Below are 22,205 nucleotides of genomic sequence, written 5' to 3'. Positions count from 1 at the left end.
AGTTCGAATCCCCCACTGGGTCTCCTTGACAGGGGCTGGACTGGATGATCTTTAGGGGGCCCTTCCAGCTCTTCCTTTCTATTGCCACTGGGTCCGTTATGGCATGACCTTCACCGTCATAGGGGAGATGTGTCAGTACGGTAGCCTCCTCCGTGCAGCCTATCATCCTCGGACCTGCTTGGCAAACAGACACACCCCATTTGCAGGAGTCAACAGCACCTTAGAATCATCCCACCATGGACCCCCTTAATCGCCTCCGGCCAACCCTTTGGCCCTGAAGCACCTTCACCCCACGGTGGACCTCCCCACACAAGCCCGCTGAGCTCAACACCGTCAGCACCTGTTGGACAACAACGGGTGGGAGGGCCTTCCTCTCCTGCCAGGCCGCTGTCTGTCTTTGCTCCAGCATCCGAGAGGAGGCCCCCACCTTCTGCCATTCTTCCAGGAGCGCTGGGGAACCGAGGTCAACCCAGCCTGCAGACGTGTGTGTGTGTGCGTGTGTGTGTGTTTTTCATGCCCCAGCGAGCAGCTGGCTCCCGGCGGCGCATGATGCACGAGGCTGCACTGCACCCCCCCCCACCGGACGGCTTTAGCATGACAAAGCCGGAGGGCCTGTGAAGGGCCTGCTCTTCAGACCTCTCCTCCAAGGTCCTGAATGGGAACTTTGGGACTTAGCATAACAAACTGAACACCCAGTTCTATCCCCTTCCAAAGCCCCCCCTCTCCCCCTCTTCTCTCTCTCTCTCTCTGCCCTCCTCCCCAAGAGCTAAGCCCGGGATTTGATTCCTCCCTCCTTCTGGACCAGGTTCCTCTGGTCTTGGGGAGATTCCTTTCTGGAATAATTTATTTCTGGAAAGTTTTCAGATCGGCTAGGAAACCGCATGCGGCAAGGAGGGTCTCCTTCCTGCTGAGAATTGTTCTGCCGATTGAATTTGGCCGCAGACGGGAAAGGAGGTTCTGACCATTTCCAAAGGGTTTTCCGACATTCACACGCAGAGAAAGAACTTCGGGGTCCAAGTAATGCATCCATGCAGGAGAAAGAGAAACAGACAGACCAGAAATCTCTTGTTTTTGACCGGCTGGGATAGACCCTTGTTATCATCATGGCCTTCCTGCCAGGTGAGACAGCAGGTGCCGTTTCTATGTGTGAGAACCTATTAAGATCGTTTAGGGTCCCTGGTCCAACAGCTCCTTCGTTCATGGTGCTTGTTTGGAAATAAAAAGTCCGGCGGGGTGGCATTGCCCAGGAGAACATGGCTTTCTGGGTAGATCTCATCGCCTGTGGACAAGAGAAGAAGATTAGGGACATGGTGATGGGACTGTCATGCTTGTCGATATGACATGATTCAGGAATGCTCAGGGTTGACTGGAGGGTAGAATTGGAACGGGGTCTGTAAGGCCATCCAGTCCAACCCCCTGCTCAAGGGGACACCACACTTGAAGAAGGAGGCTGACAAAGTGGAGCCAGTTCAGAGGAGGGGCAGGATCTGTCCTCCATCCTCCCAGAGGGCAGAATACCTAATAACATGTTCAAGGAAGGCAGATTTAGGCAGAAGATCAGGAAAAAAACTCTTAACAGAGCAGTACAATGACGGGACCCGTAACCTCGGGAGTGAGGGGCAAATGCTCCCACGCTCAAAGAAAACTGGACACCCATCAGTCCGATCTGCTTGGGTTGGGTTTCCTGCACTAAGCAAGGGGTTGGACTGGATGGCCTTCGAGGCCCCCTTCCAACCTCATGATTCTTGGATTCTAGGAAGTAGCCAACCTTCCCTGAATGGCTTGTGGGGAGTCTGGACTCATAACCAAGTCCAGATTCTGGGGAATATTGCCGTTGGCTTCTCTGAGGCTCCCTGGCCAAGAAGCTCAACCCGTGTGTATTTTCCATTTGACTAAGGCAGGTCTCCTGCTCCCTGAACTTTTACTTTCCAAAACATGGCGGGGTTTCTTGGCCTCTGTTCCTCCCGCTCCTTGTCCTGACCAGCGCGCCCACCCCTCTTCCATCCAGAAAGGCCCCAGACATGGTTTGCATACATTTCAAGAGAAGGCGGTCACCCCCATCTGCTTCCAGCCGGCAGGGCAGTCCAATGAGCCCGTCTCAGCCCTGCCCTTTAAGCCATGAAGATGGGTGACCAGCCCGTGTCTGCATGGTGGATCTCTTGAAACCGCTGACGGAGGAGGAGCGTTTCCTCCTCCCAAATTTATGCTGAGCTGGAGAAAAAGATGTCCGTTGTCTGGACATGCCATCCTCAAGGGGCCCGTTGTCTGGGAAGCAGAAAGCAAACACAAAACACACGCACACGGGGACGCCGGGCAGCCAGAGCTGAACCCCGCCAACCTGTGGGTCCTCCTTAGAACGATGGGATGGGGAGCCATGGTGGGACACGCTTATTCTTGGCCCTCCATAATATTCAGATAAGGAGTCAGTGGGGACTTGAAGGTAGACTGCTCCTGCACCTTCAGGCTCCATCCAGTGATCCTAGAGGAGAGCGGGTGGCTGATGTCTCCGACTTCCCAGTCTGGAAAGTTAAGTGGGAACAACCCCGGTGGCTTATTGCCCCAAACTGCCTTCCCGAAGGAAGGGGTCTCCTCAAGGTCACAAAGGAGCCGCCAAGAATCACGTCCATGAAACCCACCTTCTCAAGGTTGCCTCCTCCTTCCTCTTGGGAGATTCCTTTCCTGGAACGAGACCCCGGAAAGGATGATGGAGAGTCAAGAGGGCAGAGGGAGGGGCCCGGCGAGGGAGGGAGCGAAGACGGACATAAATATTATATGGTAATTCCCTCGGAAGGGGTTAAGCATGTTTAATGGCTCCGGTTAGACAAAGCCTACATTGAATCATCCAGGCAGCGGCTAGACAAGCCGGGCTGTTCTATAGGGTGAAGAGTGGGGTTGGGAGAAGGGGGGGGGAAAGGACCCCAGCATGAAGGTCAGAGGTAAATCCACCACCACCATCCTTGAATTATTCAAACTGGCCATTAAACTCATCCAGTTAACTTGGTCGTTGGGTGAGACATGGGCCGATTGCAAAGTTCGGGGGTGGGGGGGAACATTCATTCATCATATTTATATTTCCCTCTTCCTCTAATGAGATGCAGAGAAGCGGACTGTCTGTTCCTTTGAATCTCAAATGTCAGAGCAGTAGGACCCATTTATCCGCAGGATAAGGATCTGCTGATTTGCTGATCCGCGGTCTGAAAATATTAGAAATATGAAAAGAAAAATCCTAGAAATATGTATAGATTTCTAAAGGTGAAAATCCCAAAAGTGGCCACCAGAGGGAGGCAGAGACCAGGCTACATATAGCTATGTATAGAGAGAGAAATACAGTGGGGTCTCTACTTAAGAACGTCCCTACTTAAGAACAATCCAACTTAAGAACAGCTCCATTTGCTAAATTTTGTTTCTACTTGAGAACAGAAATCCAAGATAAGAACAGGAAAAAAATCTTTCCTGCTCTTTTTTTAACCTTAGGTCATTTTAGGTTAAAAAAAATTCTCCCCCTAGTGGTAGAGTACGTATTAACCAGAACGCACCTCTACATAACAAAAAAGCAGCCAGAACGGATTAATTGGTTTTCAGTCCATTCCTATGGGAAATTTTGCTTCAACTTAAGAACGTTTCAACTTAAGAACACCATTCCAAAACGGATCAAGTTCTTAAGTAGAGGTTCCACTGTAGTTTCTATGGACGGAAAAGAGCAGATACAGATTAAATGGTTTTCAATGCATTCCTATGGGAAATGCAGATTCAACATAAGAACTTTTCAACTTGAGAACCACCTTCCAATACGGATTAAGTTCTTAAGTAGAGACCCCACTGTATAGGGTCTCTGTTTCCCTCTAGTGGCCAGTTATAGTAATGACATGGTGGGAATGTATTTTTCTAGCAAATAGTGATTGTCTGGCCTCCAGTGGGAGGGAGTTCCACCGTCTAGGAGCAGCCACTGAGAAGTCCCTGCCCCGTATCTTCCCACCAAACAATGGAAACTGCATTCAGGGGCTGGGAAATGGTTAATTTAAATTAACCCAAAGTTTCCTGGTTCACCATGCATGTTTCAAGACTTCCCGGCATTTTCCCTTGTCCTGCAGAAGTGCAATCTGGATCCTAGTCGCCCCCTTTCACAATGATCCAGACGGTCTCTTCCAGCTCAGCAGTTCTAAGATGATGATGATGATGATTCAGAAACACCAGGCAGAAGAATAAAGACCGAGAAACTATAAAACTCATGAAATACAGAATCTCAGAATCCCTCTGCCACATTGTGAGAAACAGGGAGTACAAGAGGACCCCCGTATCCACGAGGGATCAGTTCCAATGCTCCCCCCCCTCCAGCGGATGCTTAAAAAGCTCAGATTATAGCAAACGCTATTTTAATGTGCAATTTGAAGGCTCATGTGGCAGCTGCTTTCAGTACCGTCGACCATGGCAACCTTTTCTGGAAAGAAGTTCAGATGCCTCCAGTGGCCAGTTCTGGTAATGACATAAAAGACATATATTTATTTCTCTAACAAATGCTATCCCCCCCGCAAGGTCTCTGGCTCCCTCTAGTAGCCAGTTTGGTAGTGACATCACTAGAAATATCCATTTCTAAAGGTGTTTTCCCCCCCTCTTAACCTCTTTAATATTTTGAGGCCGTGGATCAGTGGATCCGTGGATACCGATCCTGCGGATAAGGAGGTCCTGCTCTGCATCCCAGGAACAGCCGCGCCTCTCAATTTTGACTAAAAAAGAAGAAGAAAAGGGGGGGGACACTTTAGTTTGGTTTTCATATTTTTATAATTCACCAAGTTCTTTAGAGTCGGGAGAGAAATAACTTTTTTTAAAAAATTATTTTACAGTTGGGTGACCTGCTCAAGAGAGAAATGAGGTTTTTGAAAACGGAAACATGGGATTTTCACATCCAGACCTGCTGTTATGCACACGGGTGGGAGGGGAGAATATGACAGAAACGCACGGTGCGCTGTTGAGCAGTAGATGGGTTTATACATTCGGTTCTCTAGCTTTATGAAATCATATTCACTCATACAGCTAGATAACCAAAGAGAAAAACCGACCCTTGAAAAAAACGACGTGTGCACTAGCTGTATTTTGATGCTCTTATCTGGCAGGTGGGCATTGGAAGGCCTTTACTCTTTAGTCATGTCTTCACACAGGGAGGGGGAAAAATCCCTTTGTGTCCATGAACCAGGAGAAGGGGGGGGGAGAAAGACCCTCCAAAGAACGACACGAAGAAGCACAGGACTATTTAAATCAAATAAAAGCTTGCCATGAAAACACCCATGTGTTTCTCTGGTTAGTTCCCGGGAGCCTCTGTTTTCCTTTAACCTCCCTGGGAGGTTGTGATGATGATGATGATGATTCATTTTGTTCATTTTAGGTTGGCAAGTCTTGGGTCCTGAGTCCCCGGCCCCAGGTTCGAAATCTCTATTAAAAACAAGCTTTTCTTTATTAAAAACAAGCTCCTGGAATAGAGAGAGAGGGTGGGTGGGATCTGAGCCGCGCGTTGTATTCCCGGCGTGGCTGAAGACCAACTTCGATTCCTGCATCTCGCGTCCTCTCCCTGTTACCTCACTAGGTGCTCTGGTTTCAGGCTGAAGAAAACACAAGTCATGGCCCAGGGTGTGGACTCACCTCCCTCTATTACCATCTCCACGCAAGAATTGGAGGCTGTTCATGACTTTGTGTACCTTGGCTCAACGATCTCTGACACACTGTCTCTAGATGTCGAGCTAGATAAACGCATTGGCAAAGCAGGTATCATGTTGTCTAGACTATGGCTCAATAAGAAGCTGACAGCATATAGACCAAGATCCAGGTCTATAGAGCCTGTGTCCTGAGCACACTCCTGTCCTGCAGTGAGTCCTGGACCCTTTGTGCACGGCAGGAGAGGAAGCTGAACACCTTCCATATGCATTGCCTCCGACGGATTTTCGGTATCACCTGGCAGGACAAAGTTCCAAACAGAGCAGTCCAAGAACGAGCTGGAATTTTCAGCATGTATACATTACTGAAACAGCGACATCTATGTTGGCTTGGTCATGTTGTGGGAATGGCTGATGGTCGGATTCCAAAGGATCTCCTGTATGGAGAATTAGTGCAGGGAAATCGCCCCAGAGGGAGACCACAGCTGCGATACAAGGATATCTGCAAGTGGGATCTGAAGGCCTTAAGAATGGACCTCAACATATGGGAAACTCTGACCTCTGAGCGTTCAGCCTGGAGGCAGGCGGTGCATCACAGCCTCTCCCAATTTGAAGAGACCCTTATCCAGCAGGCCAAGGCAAAGAGGCTGTCCCGGAAGCAGCAAAATCAGGGAGCTGGACAGGGGACAGCTTGTATTTGTCCTCAGTGTGGAAGGGATGGTCACTCTCGAATTGGCCTCCTCAGCCACACTAGACACTGTTCCAAGTCCTCCATACAGAGCACGTGACCATAGTCTCTCGAGACTGAAGGATGCCTAAGAAGCTCTGGTTTGTTTACTTGTTTGTTGAAATAAGGACATCTCCGTATGCAAGACACAGCGTTGATTTTTTATGGCGGTTGATCCCAGGGGTGCTCCACCTCTGTTTCCCAAAATATCTCTGGGGTTGCGCACCAAAAAGGCTGAGCTGACAAAAATGTGCATCCGGGGGGGGGGGGAATGCCTATGGAAGCGCTACCTCCAGCGTTCTGCCGATGGCCGCTGCCAGAGACCTTAAGCCTCTGAGCTATGCAGAAGCAATCATCATCCTCTAGAACGGCCAAGCTGGAAGGGACCCCTAGAGATCATCCGGTCCAGCCCTGGTCGAGAAGGCCCAATGGGAGATTCAAATTTCCAACCTCTGTCTCCGCAGCCAGAGACCCTAAAAAGAACTATCCAGCCTATATAGGCTGTCGAGTTTGAACAACTTATCAGGTTTTTAAGGCAACAGAGACATTTAAAGAGTGGTTTTATCCACTCTACGCCCACAGTGAGTTTCCGTGGCTGAGCGGGGAATCGAACCTGGGTCTCCAGAGTCCATCACTCCATCCTCTACGCCACCACACTGGGTATCCTCAGATTGCATTAGACAAACTAAAACCATCCTTATTTATAGGATTCACCTCCCGGGACAAGATGAGGAACGGATTCCCTCAAGTGGAGAGATTCTTCTCATCTCCTTATGCTCCCCCCCCTGAATCCAGGCGGACAGGATGGGGCCCTCTCACTTCACATGCTATGAAGGGCTTTTTCTAAGCTGCCACTCAGATCGTGAGAGAAGGTGGGGTGGGGTCTCTAGTCCGATCAACAGAATTTTGGTTTTTAAAACAGTGCAAGAAAAGGGTGGGGGGTGTCAAAGCAACAGGCCTGGGGACTCCGAGTCACAGGACCCACTGTCAAGTTGGACTCAAGTCACAGCAACAATTCCACTTTTTAAATTTATTTCATTGGCTCGGGTTCATATCGTGACTCAGAACCCATTCCCCCTGCCCTTTTTCCGAGTTGAAAAGTTTGTTTTAGACTTGGGACTCCCGGCTCCTGACTCTTGCCGCTATCCCTAGACAGCAAATCAATACAGCCTGTGGAAGGGGCAGAATCGAATTTCACATGCATGCAGAAAAACAACAACACACACACAATTAATTAAAGCAAAGGGAACCTGAGCAAGCCAATATCATAGAAACAGAATGTTACAAGCATCACCTTGCTTTCCTCTTCAAAGCCCGGAAAACCCTCTGACCTTCTTCTCCTCCGACGGCTTAAAGCATCCGTAAAGCCACCGTTCCGAAGAAAGAAAGATAAATCCACTTATTCTTTTCTGTAAAAAGTCAAAAATCGTCGCCCGGCTCTATCCGCCTCAGAAAGTGAATGAAACCTTTTAGGGTTGACAGCTCTCTCTCTGTGTTCAAAGTGACGTTACAGAAGAAATGAAAGAAAACATCCATGCCTCTCAAATCCTGACACAGAGAATGGCATGAGTTAACCTTAGTTCTTTCTTGGAAGAATGCAAAGTTTGGCTCCCATAAATAAGTGTAGCCATCATTATTTTAATGCATTTTTAAAATTTCATAATGTCTCTCCCACTTTTTCCTGCACAGCAGCACACAACGGCTTTCCCCCAAAGGTTGTTAAAGAATTTTGGAATCGGTGGAAAAACCAACACCGTTTCTAAACAAATGCACTTTTAGTTCATACTGGATATTTATCTCTCTCTTTTTTTTTAACAGCTGATTTTGCCCATGTTTTTTTTTTTTAAAACCTGCACAGGGACCAACTCTTTCCAGATTCACGAAAACGAGACCGACAGCTCTTTTAACTTTGCACGGCAGAGAATCCGGTGGGGCAGCCTTCTCTACTTACTTGCCTTTCACCTGTGTCTCCCCCTCATTCCAACAACGCAGACGCGCCTTCTTATTCTTCCAAAACCAAATTTTCCTTTCTTTCCTTTCCGAGGAGTTGCCGAGCATGGGCTGGAAAGAAAAGGAATAGGAGATCAAGCGCATGTAACGGGAATTTTTTTCATCTCTTCCCCCCCCCCCCGCCCCAGTCCTGTTTAAAATAAAAGTTGCTAGCTTTGTTTGTTTTGTAGCCGGTCCTGCCGGGGACCCAGAAATGATGTCCGGGCTTCCCACTGGCCTGTTGCTAAATCCAAGTGAATCAGAGACGCTTTTGGGTGGGCAGGAGGGGGGAAAGAGGGGGGGGCTGCGTGTGTGTCTGGGAGCCGAAGCCTGGGAAAAAAAGAGGGTGGGACGGGAATAGAGGACAATACCAAACTCGAGGGCAAGACGACAGCCTTTCTATGCAGGACAGCCAGACAGGGTCACAGGTCACTCCCCAAAGCCACAGTGATGTCACTGCCGTGTGGGGCTGCCTATTGAGAGACAAGTTTGCACGCCACTGGCTCCCAAGTTAGAGGTCTGGGTTGAAATCTGTCTCCGGGACCCACACAATACCGCCCCTTCTAGCCGTCTCGTCTTCGTTCCAAGGGGGATCCCAATGACTCCCCAACCTGTCTTTCCCATCCCATGTGGCAGGGGGGAAACCATGGCCTTTATCCTCACTGTCTGAACTGCAAGACAGCCTTGGTTTTGGTGAGGCGCTGCAGAAGAGCTTTTGAAAAACCAAGCTAAAAAAAGAGAGAGCGAGAGAGATTCTAAAACTTTAACGAGAGTTAGGAGTCTACTTCAGTGCTCAACAGATAATTTTTGGGGAAGTTGACCCGGGAGGGGAAAACGTGGGCTTGTCGTTCCCACGCTGATGACAGGCGCAGAGAGAGGATGCTTCTGGAGCAGAACCGACCCTCTGTTGATGCTACCACGTCGGAGAGACAAATAAGAAGAATAATGTATTCTCAAAGGCTCGCCAGAGCACAGACAGAGTTCTGACTCCTGTCCTCTGAAGAGGCCGGCCACAGAGACTGGCAAAACGTAAGGAAGGACCACCTTCCGAACACGGCCAAACAGCCCGAAAAACCCACAGCAACTGATAAGAATAATCTTAGAAGGGCAGAGCAGGAAGGGACCCTCGAGATCATCCAATCCAGCCCCTGTCAAGGAGGGATTCGAACTCCCAATCAGATTCCCTAAACCCCTGAGCTATCCAGCAGTCAAGCACCTGTAAGCTAAAGGAACAGAGGAGACCCAACAAGCTTGTTCCGAGATCTTATTTCTCTTCTACTGTTTTTTTTAAAAAATAAACTTGTTCTGATCAAGGGAAGTGTATGTTTTTCCTCTCATGGCAAGTAGAGTAGTGTCCTCATATTCACAGGAGACTGGTTCCAAGCCTCTTCCCCGCAGATGCTGAAAACCGCGGATTATACCAAACCCTATTATATAATACCAAATGCTATAGATAGCCTAGACTCTGCCTCCCTCTAGTGGCCAGTTCTGGTAACTTCAGTGTTAGAAATATATATTTATGGGATTTTTCTTTTCATATTTTCAGACGGTGGATACGTGAATCAGCAGATACTGATCCAGCGGACATGGGACATAGCACGGTCTATGGTTCCCTCTAGTGGCCAGTTCTGGAAACTTCATCTTTAGAAATATATTTCTAAGATTTTTCTTTTAATATTTTAAATATTTTCTAAGACTGTGGATAAGTGAATCAGCAAATATGAACTCACAGGTGGTACCAAAAGCAATTGGAGTGAAGAGGGAAGCTAAGAATCTTGGAATAGTGACAAAAGATACACATGGAGAGGAAGAGTCTGCTTACATTTAAATATGTTCTAATACTAGTGAATAGTTCAAGATTTCCCTGTCAACTTACTGGGAGAAAGAAAATCAGAAAGGTTCAAATTTCCATATTTGAAAATCGACTATCCATCGGTATTTTTACAGGTGTATCTCTCCTTCTCTTCTTAGCTTGCCTCTCTTCTTATTATCAATCGGCCTTCTGAGATAATTTAAATGCTGATTGATTGATTCATTGATTGATTCATTGACCTATTGATTCATTCATTCCTCCATCCATTCATTCAAAATAGATTTACCCCACCTTACTCTTTTAAAAGACACATTGAAAGGACAACATTGAACCACCGAAACCAAGACATATACAAATATTTTTTTAAAAAATAATTGTGGTGTTTGTTTTTTTAGCCTTAAGTATTGTCTGTTAATGATGTAAGCCACCTTGGGCCCTTTTAAAAGGAGAAAGGCGGTATAAAGACAGTTTAAATAAATAAATCAAATGAATTCATTCTTCCCACCTCTCTGAGCACTCAGAATTCCCCTGAGCTGGCAGGAAAGCAGGAAACTGTTAAAAATTCTTTTGGGGGAAAATACTCTGAAATCTACAAATGCCACACAGGGGCAGAGCTCCTGGTTTTAAATGTTCAGCACCACGGACAGAGCACTCTGAAACCTCCGCCTTCTCTCCCAAGAGTTTTCCATCACCCTACATGGTTTTATCTTTTTAAACCATGGATCAGGGAATCCGTGGATGCTGATCCCGTCGATAAGGAGCTCCTACGGTTGTTTTGTGATACAGTAAGACCCCTCCCCTCCGTATTAGTGAAGGTATTTTCTAAAGGAAGCTTTGTAGGCGGCAGGAGGGGGGAACTAGTAAGATCTAATTACGCTTTTGTGTTTGTGGTGGGAGCAGACAGATGGTTTCCTTCTGAGTAACAAACAGAGCCAGCATTTCAAGGTGAGAATTGTGATCAGGGGCATCCTGGGCTCCTAGTTATTTGAGTTCCTACAGCAAAGAGGACAATCCAGAAGGCTTTTAATTGAAATAACATCAACTGTGGGTCTTGATGATGGCAATTTTAATCGTATTTTAATTGTATTTTAATCATTTTATATTTTATTGTATTGAATTTTAATTGTTGTAAGCCGCCCAGAGACCTTTGGGTAGAGTGGGCGACATATAAATAAAATAAATAAATAAATAAATAAATAATCAAAAAGGGGACAAAATCTTTATTTAATTTGCACAGTTCCTTAACTGCAGGGAAGTAAGATTTTTTGCCACATCCTTGGACTGTCTACTTGGTTCATGCATTGCAGGGCCCATGAAAGAGGAGAGAACATGTCGCCTGGTGGCAATAAAGAGAAATCCACAAGCAAATTGAAAGCTCACCCTTTTAAGGATCTGGGCCTCCTTAAACATTGTTTTTACAACTTGGGGCCAATCTTGGACTTCTTGTTCCTTTTTACTCCCACATCTTCACAGCCTAAACGCTGGGTGATGGTTTCGAGTCCTTCGTGTCTCCATGGACATATCGGGGGTTTCCTTCCACCTCAATCACGAAGTGGGGACTCGAAGCAGCAGCTCCTTAAAGTTCAAGTGTGTGAGGGGCACAATTCCATAATAAAGATCGTAGTGGGGTGAAAAAAGGTACCATATGCAAGCAACGTGGCAGGGAGGCCGAGAACTTCTTAGAGATGGAGAAAGGGGGGGGCACAGTGCCCCCGGGGACTCGCCTTTGCCATAAGCAGGAAAGCATAAAGAACATTCACCGGGGATAAGGTTTCAAGGGCCGGCTCCTTTTTTTCTCAATGCCCCGAACCCTTCAAAACAATCCCAAATCAAATATGGTGCCATGTCTGGTTTCCTTAGATGTTTGATCTTCTACTAACTCTGACGGCTGGAGCTTAGGCTTGGAAAAAGAAGCCAGGAGAAAGTGGGCTACTGAGTGGAGGAAATTTGGCCACCGCCTCCCCAGTCTTCCGGGTTTATACAACAGAAGCATTGAGCACTTGACCGAAGAGTACGGGTCTCTCCAAAGAAAATACAGTAACAATTTGCCAGAAGCCTATGGGAAGAAAGCCGGTGATGGAGAACCTCAAGAGAGGAGGTGAGATCATTTGCAAGTCATTTGTTTTGACCTTTGGCTTGAATCGGAGGATTCCCCAGTATGATGTGGTGGACAGAGTGATGGACTGGGACTCAGGAGAGCCGAGTTCGAATCCCTGCTCGGCCAAGGAATCTCACTGGGTGGGTGGGGTGGAACGGGTAAAAACACTCCTGAAATATCTCACTTCACTTGAAAGGTTGCAATAAGTCACTTCTGATTTGATGGCACAGAAGACACACATGAATATGAAACTAAAAAAAAAATACCAATACATTCGGATCCCCAGATCCAAGAGGAATCAATTTCAAGCTCCCCCCCCACCTGCCGATGTGGAAAAATGTGGATTATAGCAAACAATATGATATCGGAACTTATACATAGTATGGGATCTGGTTCCCTCTGGCAGCCAGTTTTGCTGACTTCATCTTTGGAAATCTTTATTTCTAGGGTTTTTCTTTTTAAGCCTTTGAATATTTTCAGACTGTGGTTAAAAGGATCCGTGGATATGGATCCCGTGGATACTGGGGTCCCACTGTCTGTCTTTCTGTCTTGTCTGTTGCCACTCTCTTTACCAGTCATGTATTGTGGGTTGCAGCGGACGTGTGGGAACCTTGAGATGTTCCTCCACCAAAGGCTGTGAGAGAAAGCATGGATGAAGGTAAGATTTAGAAAAATCACCCCCCGGGGAAAAGTCTATGGGGACATGACTCAGGGGTGGCAGGAAAGCACAGACGGGCTTCGGGGCCATGGCGGCACAGCTGTCCGAAGGGGAGATCCACTCCGATTTGACCCTGACCGAGGGTTGTGAGGGAGGGGAACCAGGGGGCGCCAGAGTCCGGCCGCTCATCCGGCCCCCTGCCCTGTAGGAGAAAAAGGAACATGGAAAAGATTCAGTATAAAAGATGGGTTCCATTTCAGCAAGTCATGTGAACACCATTTCCTTAGGACATCAGCACCACCCTGTGACCCATGCCTTCCTCGTTACCCTGCTCCCGAGCTACTCCCTCCATGGAAAGGTTATAGTGGGACCCCCATATCAGCTGTGGATCGGTTCCAAACCCATGTGAATACTGAAAACAGTAGATAATAGCAAACACTCTGTGTATAGCATAAGAAAAAAACTCCCCATGCATTACCAGAACATGCCACTAAAGGGCGCCAGGAAGCATGCAATCTATTCTTCACTAAATACTCATAGCATGATCTCCAGCTCCCTCTAATGGCTAGTTCAGGTAATGACATGATAGAAATATTTCTAGCAAAGGCTATACATCGTCTGGTCTCTGGTGCCCTCTTGTGGCTAGTTCTAGTAACTTCCTCTTTAGAAATATACAAATATATTTATTTATTTATTTATTTATTTATTTATTTGATTTATATCCCGCTCATCTGATACATCTGTACCACTCTGAGCGGCTAACAACAATGTATACATTTGTAGGATTTTTCTTTTAATGTTTTTCAGACGGCAGCTAAGTGAATCAGTGGATACGGGGTGTGTGTGGGGGTGTCCCAGTGTATGCCTCCGAGCCACACAGGGGAAGCATGAAAACTCTCCTGCCGAGGTCTCCCTCCCCGAGAGGCTCTCGGGACTTCTGGCCCGGGTGTCCTGCCCTGCCTCGATCCTGTACAAAGTGTGCCTCTGCTGGCGAGGGTGGGAATTGCATCTCTTGAGGGTGCCTGCCTTCCCTTCTTGACCTCTTACCCCAGAGCCTGGAGCGTGATCATGACCTTGTCTCGGGGCTCCCACAGAGCGGTGGGCTTTGCCTGCATGCCGGAGGCGGGGGATCGGCTCTCCTCCGGAGCAAACTCTGAAAAGGCAATCCGTGGGGTCGGGAGGAGAGGAAGAAAGCAAGAGCCAATCACGATCCTTCCTTTCCCAGTCTTCACTTGGAGGTTCTGCAACCTCGCAGGCTGCTTTGGGAAGGAGGGACATTTCTGGGCTGGAGGGGGGGGGAGTGGTCCATCACAAAACAGCATGAACCAATCGTTTTCTCTGCCTTGGAGAGCCCCGCCTCTCTGCCCAGTGTCTTCTTCCCCCCCTCCTTTTTTTTTGTCCATTGGAAGCTGTGAATCTGGTGAAGTCTTAGTTAAAAGCAGTCGCGTTTGTCGGTTGGCCGTTTGAGCTGTTCAATCATCAGTAATGGAACCTTTTGTTCTGTCTTCCTTGAATGTCTCGGAGTGAGTTTTTGAGACTTTTTTTGGGGGGGGATGGTGGCAATCCCTCTATGATTCTAAGCGCTAGTGGATGAGAAAAGGGGGTGGACTGCTCCAGGGAACGTGACGCTATTGAGCTCCGTGAACCCCTGCACTTCAGCTTGCGCAGCACAAGGAATTGAGCCAAAATTTCAAAACACGGCCACATCCTTTATTCCCAAACCGTACCTGCAGGGCCGGAGGACAGGAAGGAGTCACCCGGAAGACTGTGACCTGGGAGGCAGGAGCTTCGCGTGAGCAGCACGGAGCTTCTCCCTTGGAGGCCAGAAGGGGCTGAACCCTGTGGGGAGAAAAAACAGGAGATGGGGGGGGGGTCAGGTTGGGCCAACCTGGAGTTTAGAGAAAATATGTTCCTAGGGATTAAAACACCCACAACCTTCAAGTCCACCAAGGCTGGTTTATCTGGGAGCACTCCTAAATCTATCATCCTTTTAATATCCTTAATATTTTCAGGCTGTGGATAAGGGAGTCCGCGGATACTGATCCCGTGGATACGGGGGTCCAACTGTATTTCTCTTGACTGTAAAAAGGGTGGGGGAGAAACACCCTTTCCCACCTTTGATTTATGGGTTTCCTGGTGGAAGATGAGAACCTGCTATTGGTTGGCTTTTTGTCTGTTTTCCTTTTGCCTCCTGGCGGTTCATTGATCATTTAAATTTATTAAAAAGATTTTTTACCCCACTTTTCTCCTGGAAAAGACTCGAGGCGGTGCTGATTTTCAGCCCGAGGGATACGGGATGTCCTTCCACCACCATCCCCGCTTTTATTAGGTTTGCCCAGCAATCTTTCCAGGATGAGAAGCATGCCTGAACACTCGTACGGACTCACGTCAGGCCCTCGGATGCTTCCGGCGCAGGACCGGGGCCCTTCCATCCAACGGTGATTGGCTTCCCCATGCAGTGGCGGAGGGGTTTTGCTCAACACCATGTGGCTGAGCTGGCTGTGGGGGACGATGGGTCCTCTGATACCTGCAGGAGCAGAAAAGAGGCCAAGCACAAGCTGGGGATGAGAGACAGGGACGCTGGGCGAGCTCACACCTAGTGCGACCAAGAAAACCAATTTAAACCAGCCACCATTGATGGTTTATTGAGCCATTTGGGGGGACATTTTACAGCAGGACCCCCTTGACCCAGGGGATCCATATCCACTGATTCATGAATCAATGGTCTGAAAAGATGAAAAATCTTTTTATATATATAAAAAGATTCCCAGAAAAATATACAGTATTTCTAATGAGGAAGCTACCAGAACTGGCCACTAGAGGGAGGTAGAGACTATGCCATGTGTAGACTCTACACATAGCATCGTCTCTGCCTCCCTCTAGTGGCCAGTTCTGGTAACTTCTTCATTAGAGCATTTACTATTCTAATACAGTAGCAGTTGCTATAATCCACCCTTTTCAGCATCCGTGGGGCGGTTGTGGGGGGGGGAAGGTCTTGAAACCGATTCCCTGTGGATAGAAAGATCCTCTTTTATATATAATCCAAAAAGCCATGGCTCTCATTTTAACCATGCACACTTAGGCCTTGGCATGCCAGAACCCCATTGTCTTGTACAGTTTCAGCGAGAGTCGCCCTGAGAAACCTACCTGTCGCTTGAGAGAGTCTAGAAACCCGGCCGTAGGGTTTGGGGAGAGCAGGTGGAAACGCCTGTGGAAGAGGGGCATTCCCAGGGCTGCTTGCCCACTGCTTGGCCCCAGAGAGGGGGGTTTCTGTGGGGGGACCCTCAAGATGAGATGAAGACGTGGCCGGCTGCCAAGAAGACCAAAAGAACAGAGAGGTTAGAGGGAAGGCAGCTAACAGCAGCTCTCGAACTCATCACTCAGAAACCCAAGTGCCTCGCGGTGCCGTGGTTTGACGGCAGCGCCGCAGTGAAGCCTCTGCGCACAACCTGAGTTTGATCTCGGCAGCCCCAGGGAGCCGGCTCGAGGTGGACTCAGGCCTCCATCTTTTGGAGGTCGGCCCATGGAGTACCCAGGTACCTTTTGCTCTGGAAGGAAGCCTCAAAGCGACCAGTTCAGCAGTTACTCACCCTAAGCTTTGGCGGTGCCAGCCTGAGACCCGCACTCTCCCCAAGCTGCCTCGGATACCCGGGAGGTCCGGAAGCCCCTCCGACGTCCGCCCCCAGGCCTTCGAGGCCGACACCCTTCCTTTTCAAAGTCTGCAAAGTTTGGAGCACAAAGCACTCGCCGACGGAAGCAACAAACCAAAATCCAGCCCCTTCCCTGAGAAGAACTACAGTAGGACCCCCCTTATCTGCAGGATCAGTATCCACTGATTCACTTGTTCCGTGTCTAAAAAGAAGAAAAACATTAATAGAAAAATCCTAGAAATATATATTAATAAAGATATATATAAAGATGTATATCCCTGGGGAATGGGTTCCAAGCCCCCCGCAGATGCTGAAAAATGTGGATTATAGAGAACAGTAGTATAACAGTAAATGCTATACATAGCATGCTCTCTGGCTCCCTCTAATGGCCAGTTCTAGTAACTTCATCCTCAGAAATACATATATTTCTAGGATTTTTCTTATAAGAGTTTGAATATTTTCACACCCCGGATAAGTGAATCAGCGAATGTTTATCCCTCGGGTATGGGGGGGATCCGACTGGATTGAAGCAGCAATGGCCTAGTGCCTAGATTTCTGTGCCAGATGGACTAACGGGTGGTCTCCAAGATGACCGTATATCCCGTTTTATCATCTGAGGGTTTTTACCTCCAAGATATCCGAGTTTGTCCGGCTCTCGTGTGGCTCGTTGTATTCGGTGTACTTCAGGAGCACCTTGTCCATGTCGGTGCTGGCGTACTGGAAGAGGCGGTTGGTGCTGTTGAAGATGATGAGGGCAATCTCACAGTCACAAAGAACACTGAGTTCGTAGGCCTTTTTCATCAACCCGAACTTGCGCTTCGTGAAGGTGACCTAGAACCGAGTGGAAGCAAGACATGGGGAGCAGTTGACCGGTTCGACTTCCAGCTAGAAAGGACTCCTGTGGCCTACGACATTCCTCCAGATCCCCAGGCACTGCGGAGCCCCATCTCTGTTCCAAACTCCCCCCCCCCCCAGGTGGATGCTGAAAAAAACTGGACAATAGCAAAAGCTATTTTAATAGCAAAAGCTATCCACCACACGCTCTCTGGCTCCCTCTTATGGCCCATTCTGGTCACTTCCTCTTTAGAAATCTATCCGCAGAAGCCTGTGCTGCAGGGTCAGAAGACCAAGCAGTCGTAAGATCGAATCCACATGACGGAGTGAGCGCCCGTTGCTTGTCCCAGCTCCCGCCAACCTAGCGGTTCGAAAGCATGCAAATGCGAGTAGATAAATAGGTACCATCTCGGTGGGAAGGTAAACAGCGTTCCGTGTCTAAATCACATTGGCCATGTGACCACGGAAAGATTGTCTTCGGACAAACGCTGGCTCTATGGCTTGAAGAGCGGGATGAGCGCCGCCCCCTAGAGTCGGACACGACTGGACAAAAATTGTCAAGGGGAACCTTTACCTTTACCTTTAGAGATTTTTTTAAAAAAACATTTTCACACCATGAGTAAGTGAATCAGCCTATACGGATCCCACGGTTGGGGGGGGTGTCCAACTGGACTTTGCCTACGTGCCAGGGTGGTCCCTGCGGGGAGAAACAGGAAGCCAGTGTAGATGGCCGCTTTTGTTTAAAACAACCTGAATTTTCTGACGGATGACAAGGGCGAACCTCTCTGTAAAGCAGAAGTCTACCTTGGTGAGTGCCAGAGAAAAGAAGCAAGGCAGGAGGGCTGCTGCCTGTGGGCTTCCCCAAGCTTTCCAATACTAGACTGCTTTTAAAACAAGATAATCGGAAAGACCTTTGAACTGGGAGCTCAATCCTTCCCTCGTTTCCCCTTAGTAAAGAAAAGGCCACCAACCTGTCTGTTCCGCTGGTCCGAAATCCTGCTAATCTGGATTTTTTTCCTGCCCATCGTCCTTCCGCAGAGAGGAACGTATTCCAGAAGACAGGAACAGTCTTTGTGGGAGAGAGGGGGGGGGGGAATGGGATTAAATACACAGGCCCACAAGAGCTTTCCCACTGATTTAAAAACTCACTCGAGCAGTGGCTCCCTTTCTCATCTTGTGCGCGTGGGCGTCAGACTATATTTAACGGGTCAGAATTCGTTTTTAAAAAGTGGCAGGAAGCGGTGACGAGGTTCCCAAGACCCATTGCGGGGTCAAAATGGTGAAACCACCCATGTGGGGCCCAGCCAGCTTGGGGCCTTTCCATGGGTAGCTTGTTTCAAAAGGAAACTTGAGGGGGGAAAAACAAAAATATTCCGGTCGGAAAGCCCCTTTCCGGAAATATTTCTAGATCTTGAGCATCATCCTCGGCAAAAGTCGGGGACCTCCGTTCTCCAGAAATTGCAGCATTGGTTTTATCAAAAGGATAAAAGGACAAAGGCTTTTTCCCCACGATAATTTGTGGCCACCTTACTGAATCGAGCTGAGCCCACTCATTCTGCCCTGTCAGCTGTATCAGGTTGTTTCCCCGTCACTCCTAAAATGGATAGGTGATCACTAGTCCTTCCTGTGGCTAATATATTCAGCTACAGATCTTGCACTGTGTAGAAAAGTACATTAGGACCCCTTTATCTGCGGGATCTGTATCCACTGGTTCACTTGTCCATGGTATGAAAACGTATGTTCCTAAAGGTGGAGTTACCAGAACTGTCCACAAGAGGGAGCCTGAGACCAGGCTATGTATAGTATTGGATAGCAATCCCGCGGATACGGAGGTCTGACTGTATTAAAACAGAGGCCAGACCTCTGTCTCTCAGGGAAGCAGCAGCTGCAGGTGTATTCCATTGTGTTAGGGGTCGGACTTTTTTAAGGAGAAGGCAGGATAAATATATATTTAAATAAACAAATTAATGAATAAATAAACAAACAAATAGAGCCGTTCTGGCTTCTTATCCGAGTAGGGCCTTAGGAATACGGTGAGGTCCTCTAATGACTCAATCTGTTACCAGATCATGGGATTTCTGACTGTCAAAAAGTGGCCCTAACATCTATATATACATTCCTCTGGTTTTTCACCATCTGCAAACTGACACCTCACAAATTCTAAGAATGACAAAGAGCGAAAGTGGCCCTTTTTATTTCGGGGGCATCGCAGTTCCCCATTTGCCATTCCAGTCGCCTCCACCTTTGACGGAAAGATCCTCTGAGCGCCACCAGAAAAGGTGTGTCCATTCTTGCGGAAAGAGCAAAGAAGAAGAAGAAGAAGTGTAGAACCTCCTAGCTCAGGGCAGTCTACCTCAAAGCACCAGATCCCAGGGTAAAAATAACGCAGCAATTCTCATAGGTTCCTGGCTGAGCGTCCCAAAAACATCTGGCGGGATCTTATCTAAGGCACCTCGCTCGGACTAGACTGATCTTTGGTCCGTCCCAAAGGATGGTCTCCTTATTTAGACGCTGCAAACGCCATCAAGAGTGACCAGGAACAGCCCAGAAACACACACAAGCACATATTTTCCAAAATAAATCAGCCCACTGCAATCATAAATGCTTAACTCCAACCAGGAGCAAGAGCAATGCTATGATGCCTGAAACTCGATTTTACGAGTGCACTCGTACGTGCAATCAAGGTGCAGCTGCAGCCACCCCTAGCGACACAGATCTGTTTCCATTCAGCAGGACTCCCATATCCACAGGATCGGTATCCACTGCTTCACTTACCCACGGTCTGAAAATATTAAACAAAGGAAAAACCCTAAAATATCTATTTCTTAAGAGTAGACTACCAGGAGTGGCCACAAGAGGGAGCAAGAGATCATACTATGCACATTCTGTAGGTATAATATGTACTGTATACTGTATTATAATCGTTTTGCTAGAGTGAAGAGTTCAAAGCTCTGAGACAAGATGAATGCATTTCTCCAATCCATCTCCTAGGAAAACCACAACCCATATATATTTCACTCTTAACTGTTTTTATTTTATTTTTTAAGATTTATTGATTGATTGATTTTATTTCTAGGCCACCTTTCTCCCAGTCAGGGGACGCAAAGCGGGTGGATTATGATATTAAAAAAAGAATTGAATTAAAGGCATAATGCTAAACTTTAAAAAAACCCACACATTATTAAACTAAACACTAAACAAAATCCAATTGAATTATTTTTAAAAGGGTAAAACATTTAGAATTTGCATTTCGCATCCCTTTCTGATTCTCACGGCTTTGAGTCATATTTATTCGGGTTGAGAGCTGACCAGGAAGGAAGGATAGTACCTGATTTTAAAACTTTACAAAACTTTAAATTGCATGGGAAAGAGATTAAAAAGGAAAGAAAATCAAGTTACTTAGCAGTTTGGAGAGAGCCCAAATCCACAGACAGGCAATACTAAAATGTGATATATTTTTAGCCGCTTGATAAAAGCGTTTAACTGATTTTAAGCCTCTCGTATTTTAGAGACTCTTGGTCTTATTTCCAGACCTATCGTTGCTGAGTTGTATTTTACGCCGGTGTAAACCGCCCAAGATTAGTCTGCTACTCTAATGGGACGGTATATAAATTAAGAAACTAAATAAGCATATTTAACTTTCCCAAGTTAGCAAATTACCTATATCAAATCACAGTACCAAGGTATCATTTTGTCTTCTCAAGGGCTAGGTTTAACTGCTTTCCCTCAGCCCTGTTAAAAGGGCGCTTTAATAACATTCCCTATAGAGAAAGGATATGCCCTTGTAGGGAACAAACAGTTGAGTCCTTGGCACACACCATTTTAGAATGTACCTTATATAGATCTGAACGTAACCATTATCTCTACCCAATAATGTATAAATGTACTGGTATACCTCCCAGAGACTACCTGAAGTTTTTGCTGTCCGGAGAGAACCAATTAATAACACAGTCGGTGGCTAAGTTTTTATTCACAGTTTTAAGAATTCGTAAAATGTTATAATAAGACAAGTACATGACTCATGTGTTATACTGCTGATATATTTTAACAATTTACTTATTTTGTATATTTTATATAATGTGCTTATTTTTGTATTTTCGGGTCTATGACCGTATAATAATAAACTAAAACTAAACTAAACTAATAAGCATATATAAATGATCAGGATTGATTATTTATCGAAATAATCTATTTATCTATCTGGGCTCAGGTGCGCCCACCTCACCTGCCCTCCCGCCGCCAGGCGGGTCCAGGCGCTTCCAGCAGGAGCCCGCGGATAATTCCGAACCCCCTCCAAGACGCCCGAGCCCACAAGCCTCCCTCGTGGAAGGAAGCGTGGAAACAATTGCGCGGAATCCAACTTAAGCCGATTCTCTTGGCTGGCAAAAGTGGGCGCAGGAGCCCTTTGGCCGCGCGCCAAGCCGGTGCATGAATGAAACCCTCGCCCCAGGACCTGAATGGGGTTCTCTTTGGCCTAGCCACGCCTCCTGGGCTCCTCCTGATTGGCTCTGCTCGCTGGGGTCGTTTGCATGCGCCTGCTGACTGGCCGAAAAAAGCCCCCTTGCCTTCCGTTCAGGATGCTTTTAGCTCCGCCCATAATTTTATTTTATTTATTGAATGAAGTCGCACCCCACTCTGCGCGGATCCCCCGCACGGTGATTGGATCGGTCCTGGGTGCGAACCCCCAGGAGAGAGAGAGAGAGAGAGAACCAGCGGTTCCCAATGCGGAGCAGCCCAGATGTTTCTTGGACTACAAGCCCCATCCATCCTGGCCCGCACAGCTGGGGGCGA

The 22,205-nt window shown here is 47.4% G+C and overlaps 1 protein-coding gene across 1 annotated transcript; it reads right to left on the bottom strand.

The window, feature by feature from the left end:
* Window positions 1–11,379: 11,379 nt before the first annotated feature.
* On the bottom strand, window positions 11,380–21,882 carry MEF2B (myocyte enhancer factor 2B). Its single transcript, XM_020780995.3, has 8 exons — window positions 21,640–21,882; window positions 17,208–17,411; window positions 16,521–16,649; window positions 16,078–16,240; window positions 15,318–15,457; window positions 14,658–14,769; window positions 13,978–14,083; window positions 11,380–13,132 (listed from the first exon to the last, which is right to left on the bottom strand). Exons 2-8 carry the CDS (start codon window positions 17,379–17,381, stop codon window positions 12,841–12,843), a joined length of 1,116 nt encoding a protein of 371 aa, XP_020636654.3. The 5' UTR covers window positions 17,382–17,411; window positions 21,640–21,882; the 3' UTR covers window positions 11,380–12,840.
* Window positions 21,883–22,205: the final 323 nt, after the last annotated feature.

Source organism: Pogona vitticeps, chromosome 7 (assembly GCF_051106095.1).
Source record: "Pogona vitticeps strain Pit_001003342236 chromosome 7, PviZW2.1, whole genome shotgun sequence".
In the NCBI taxonomy this organism is placed as follows: domain Eukaryota; kingdom Metazoa; phylum Chordata; class Lepidosauria; order Squamata; family Agamidae; genus Pogona; species Pogona vitticeps.
The sequence above is the reverse complement of the archived record's forward strand: the minus strand, read 5'-3'. Positions and strand labels throughout refer to the sequence as shown.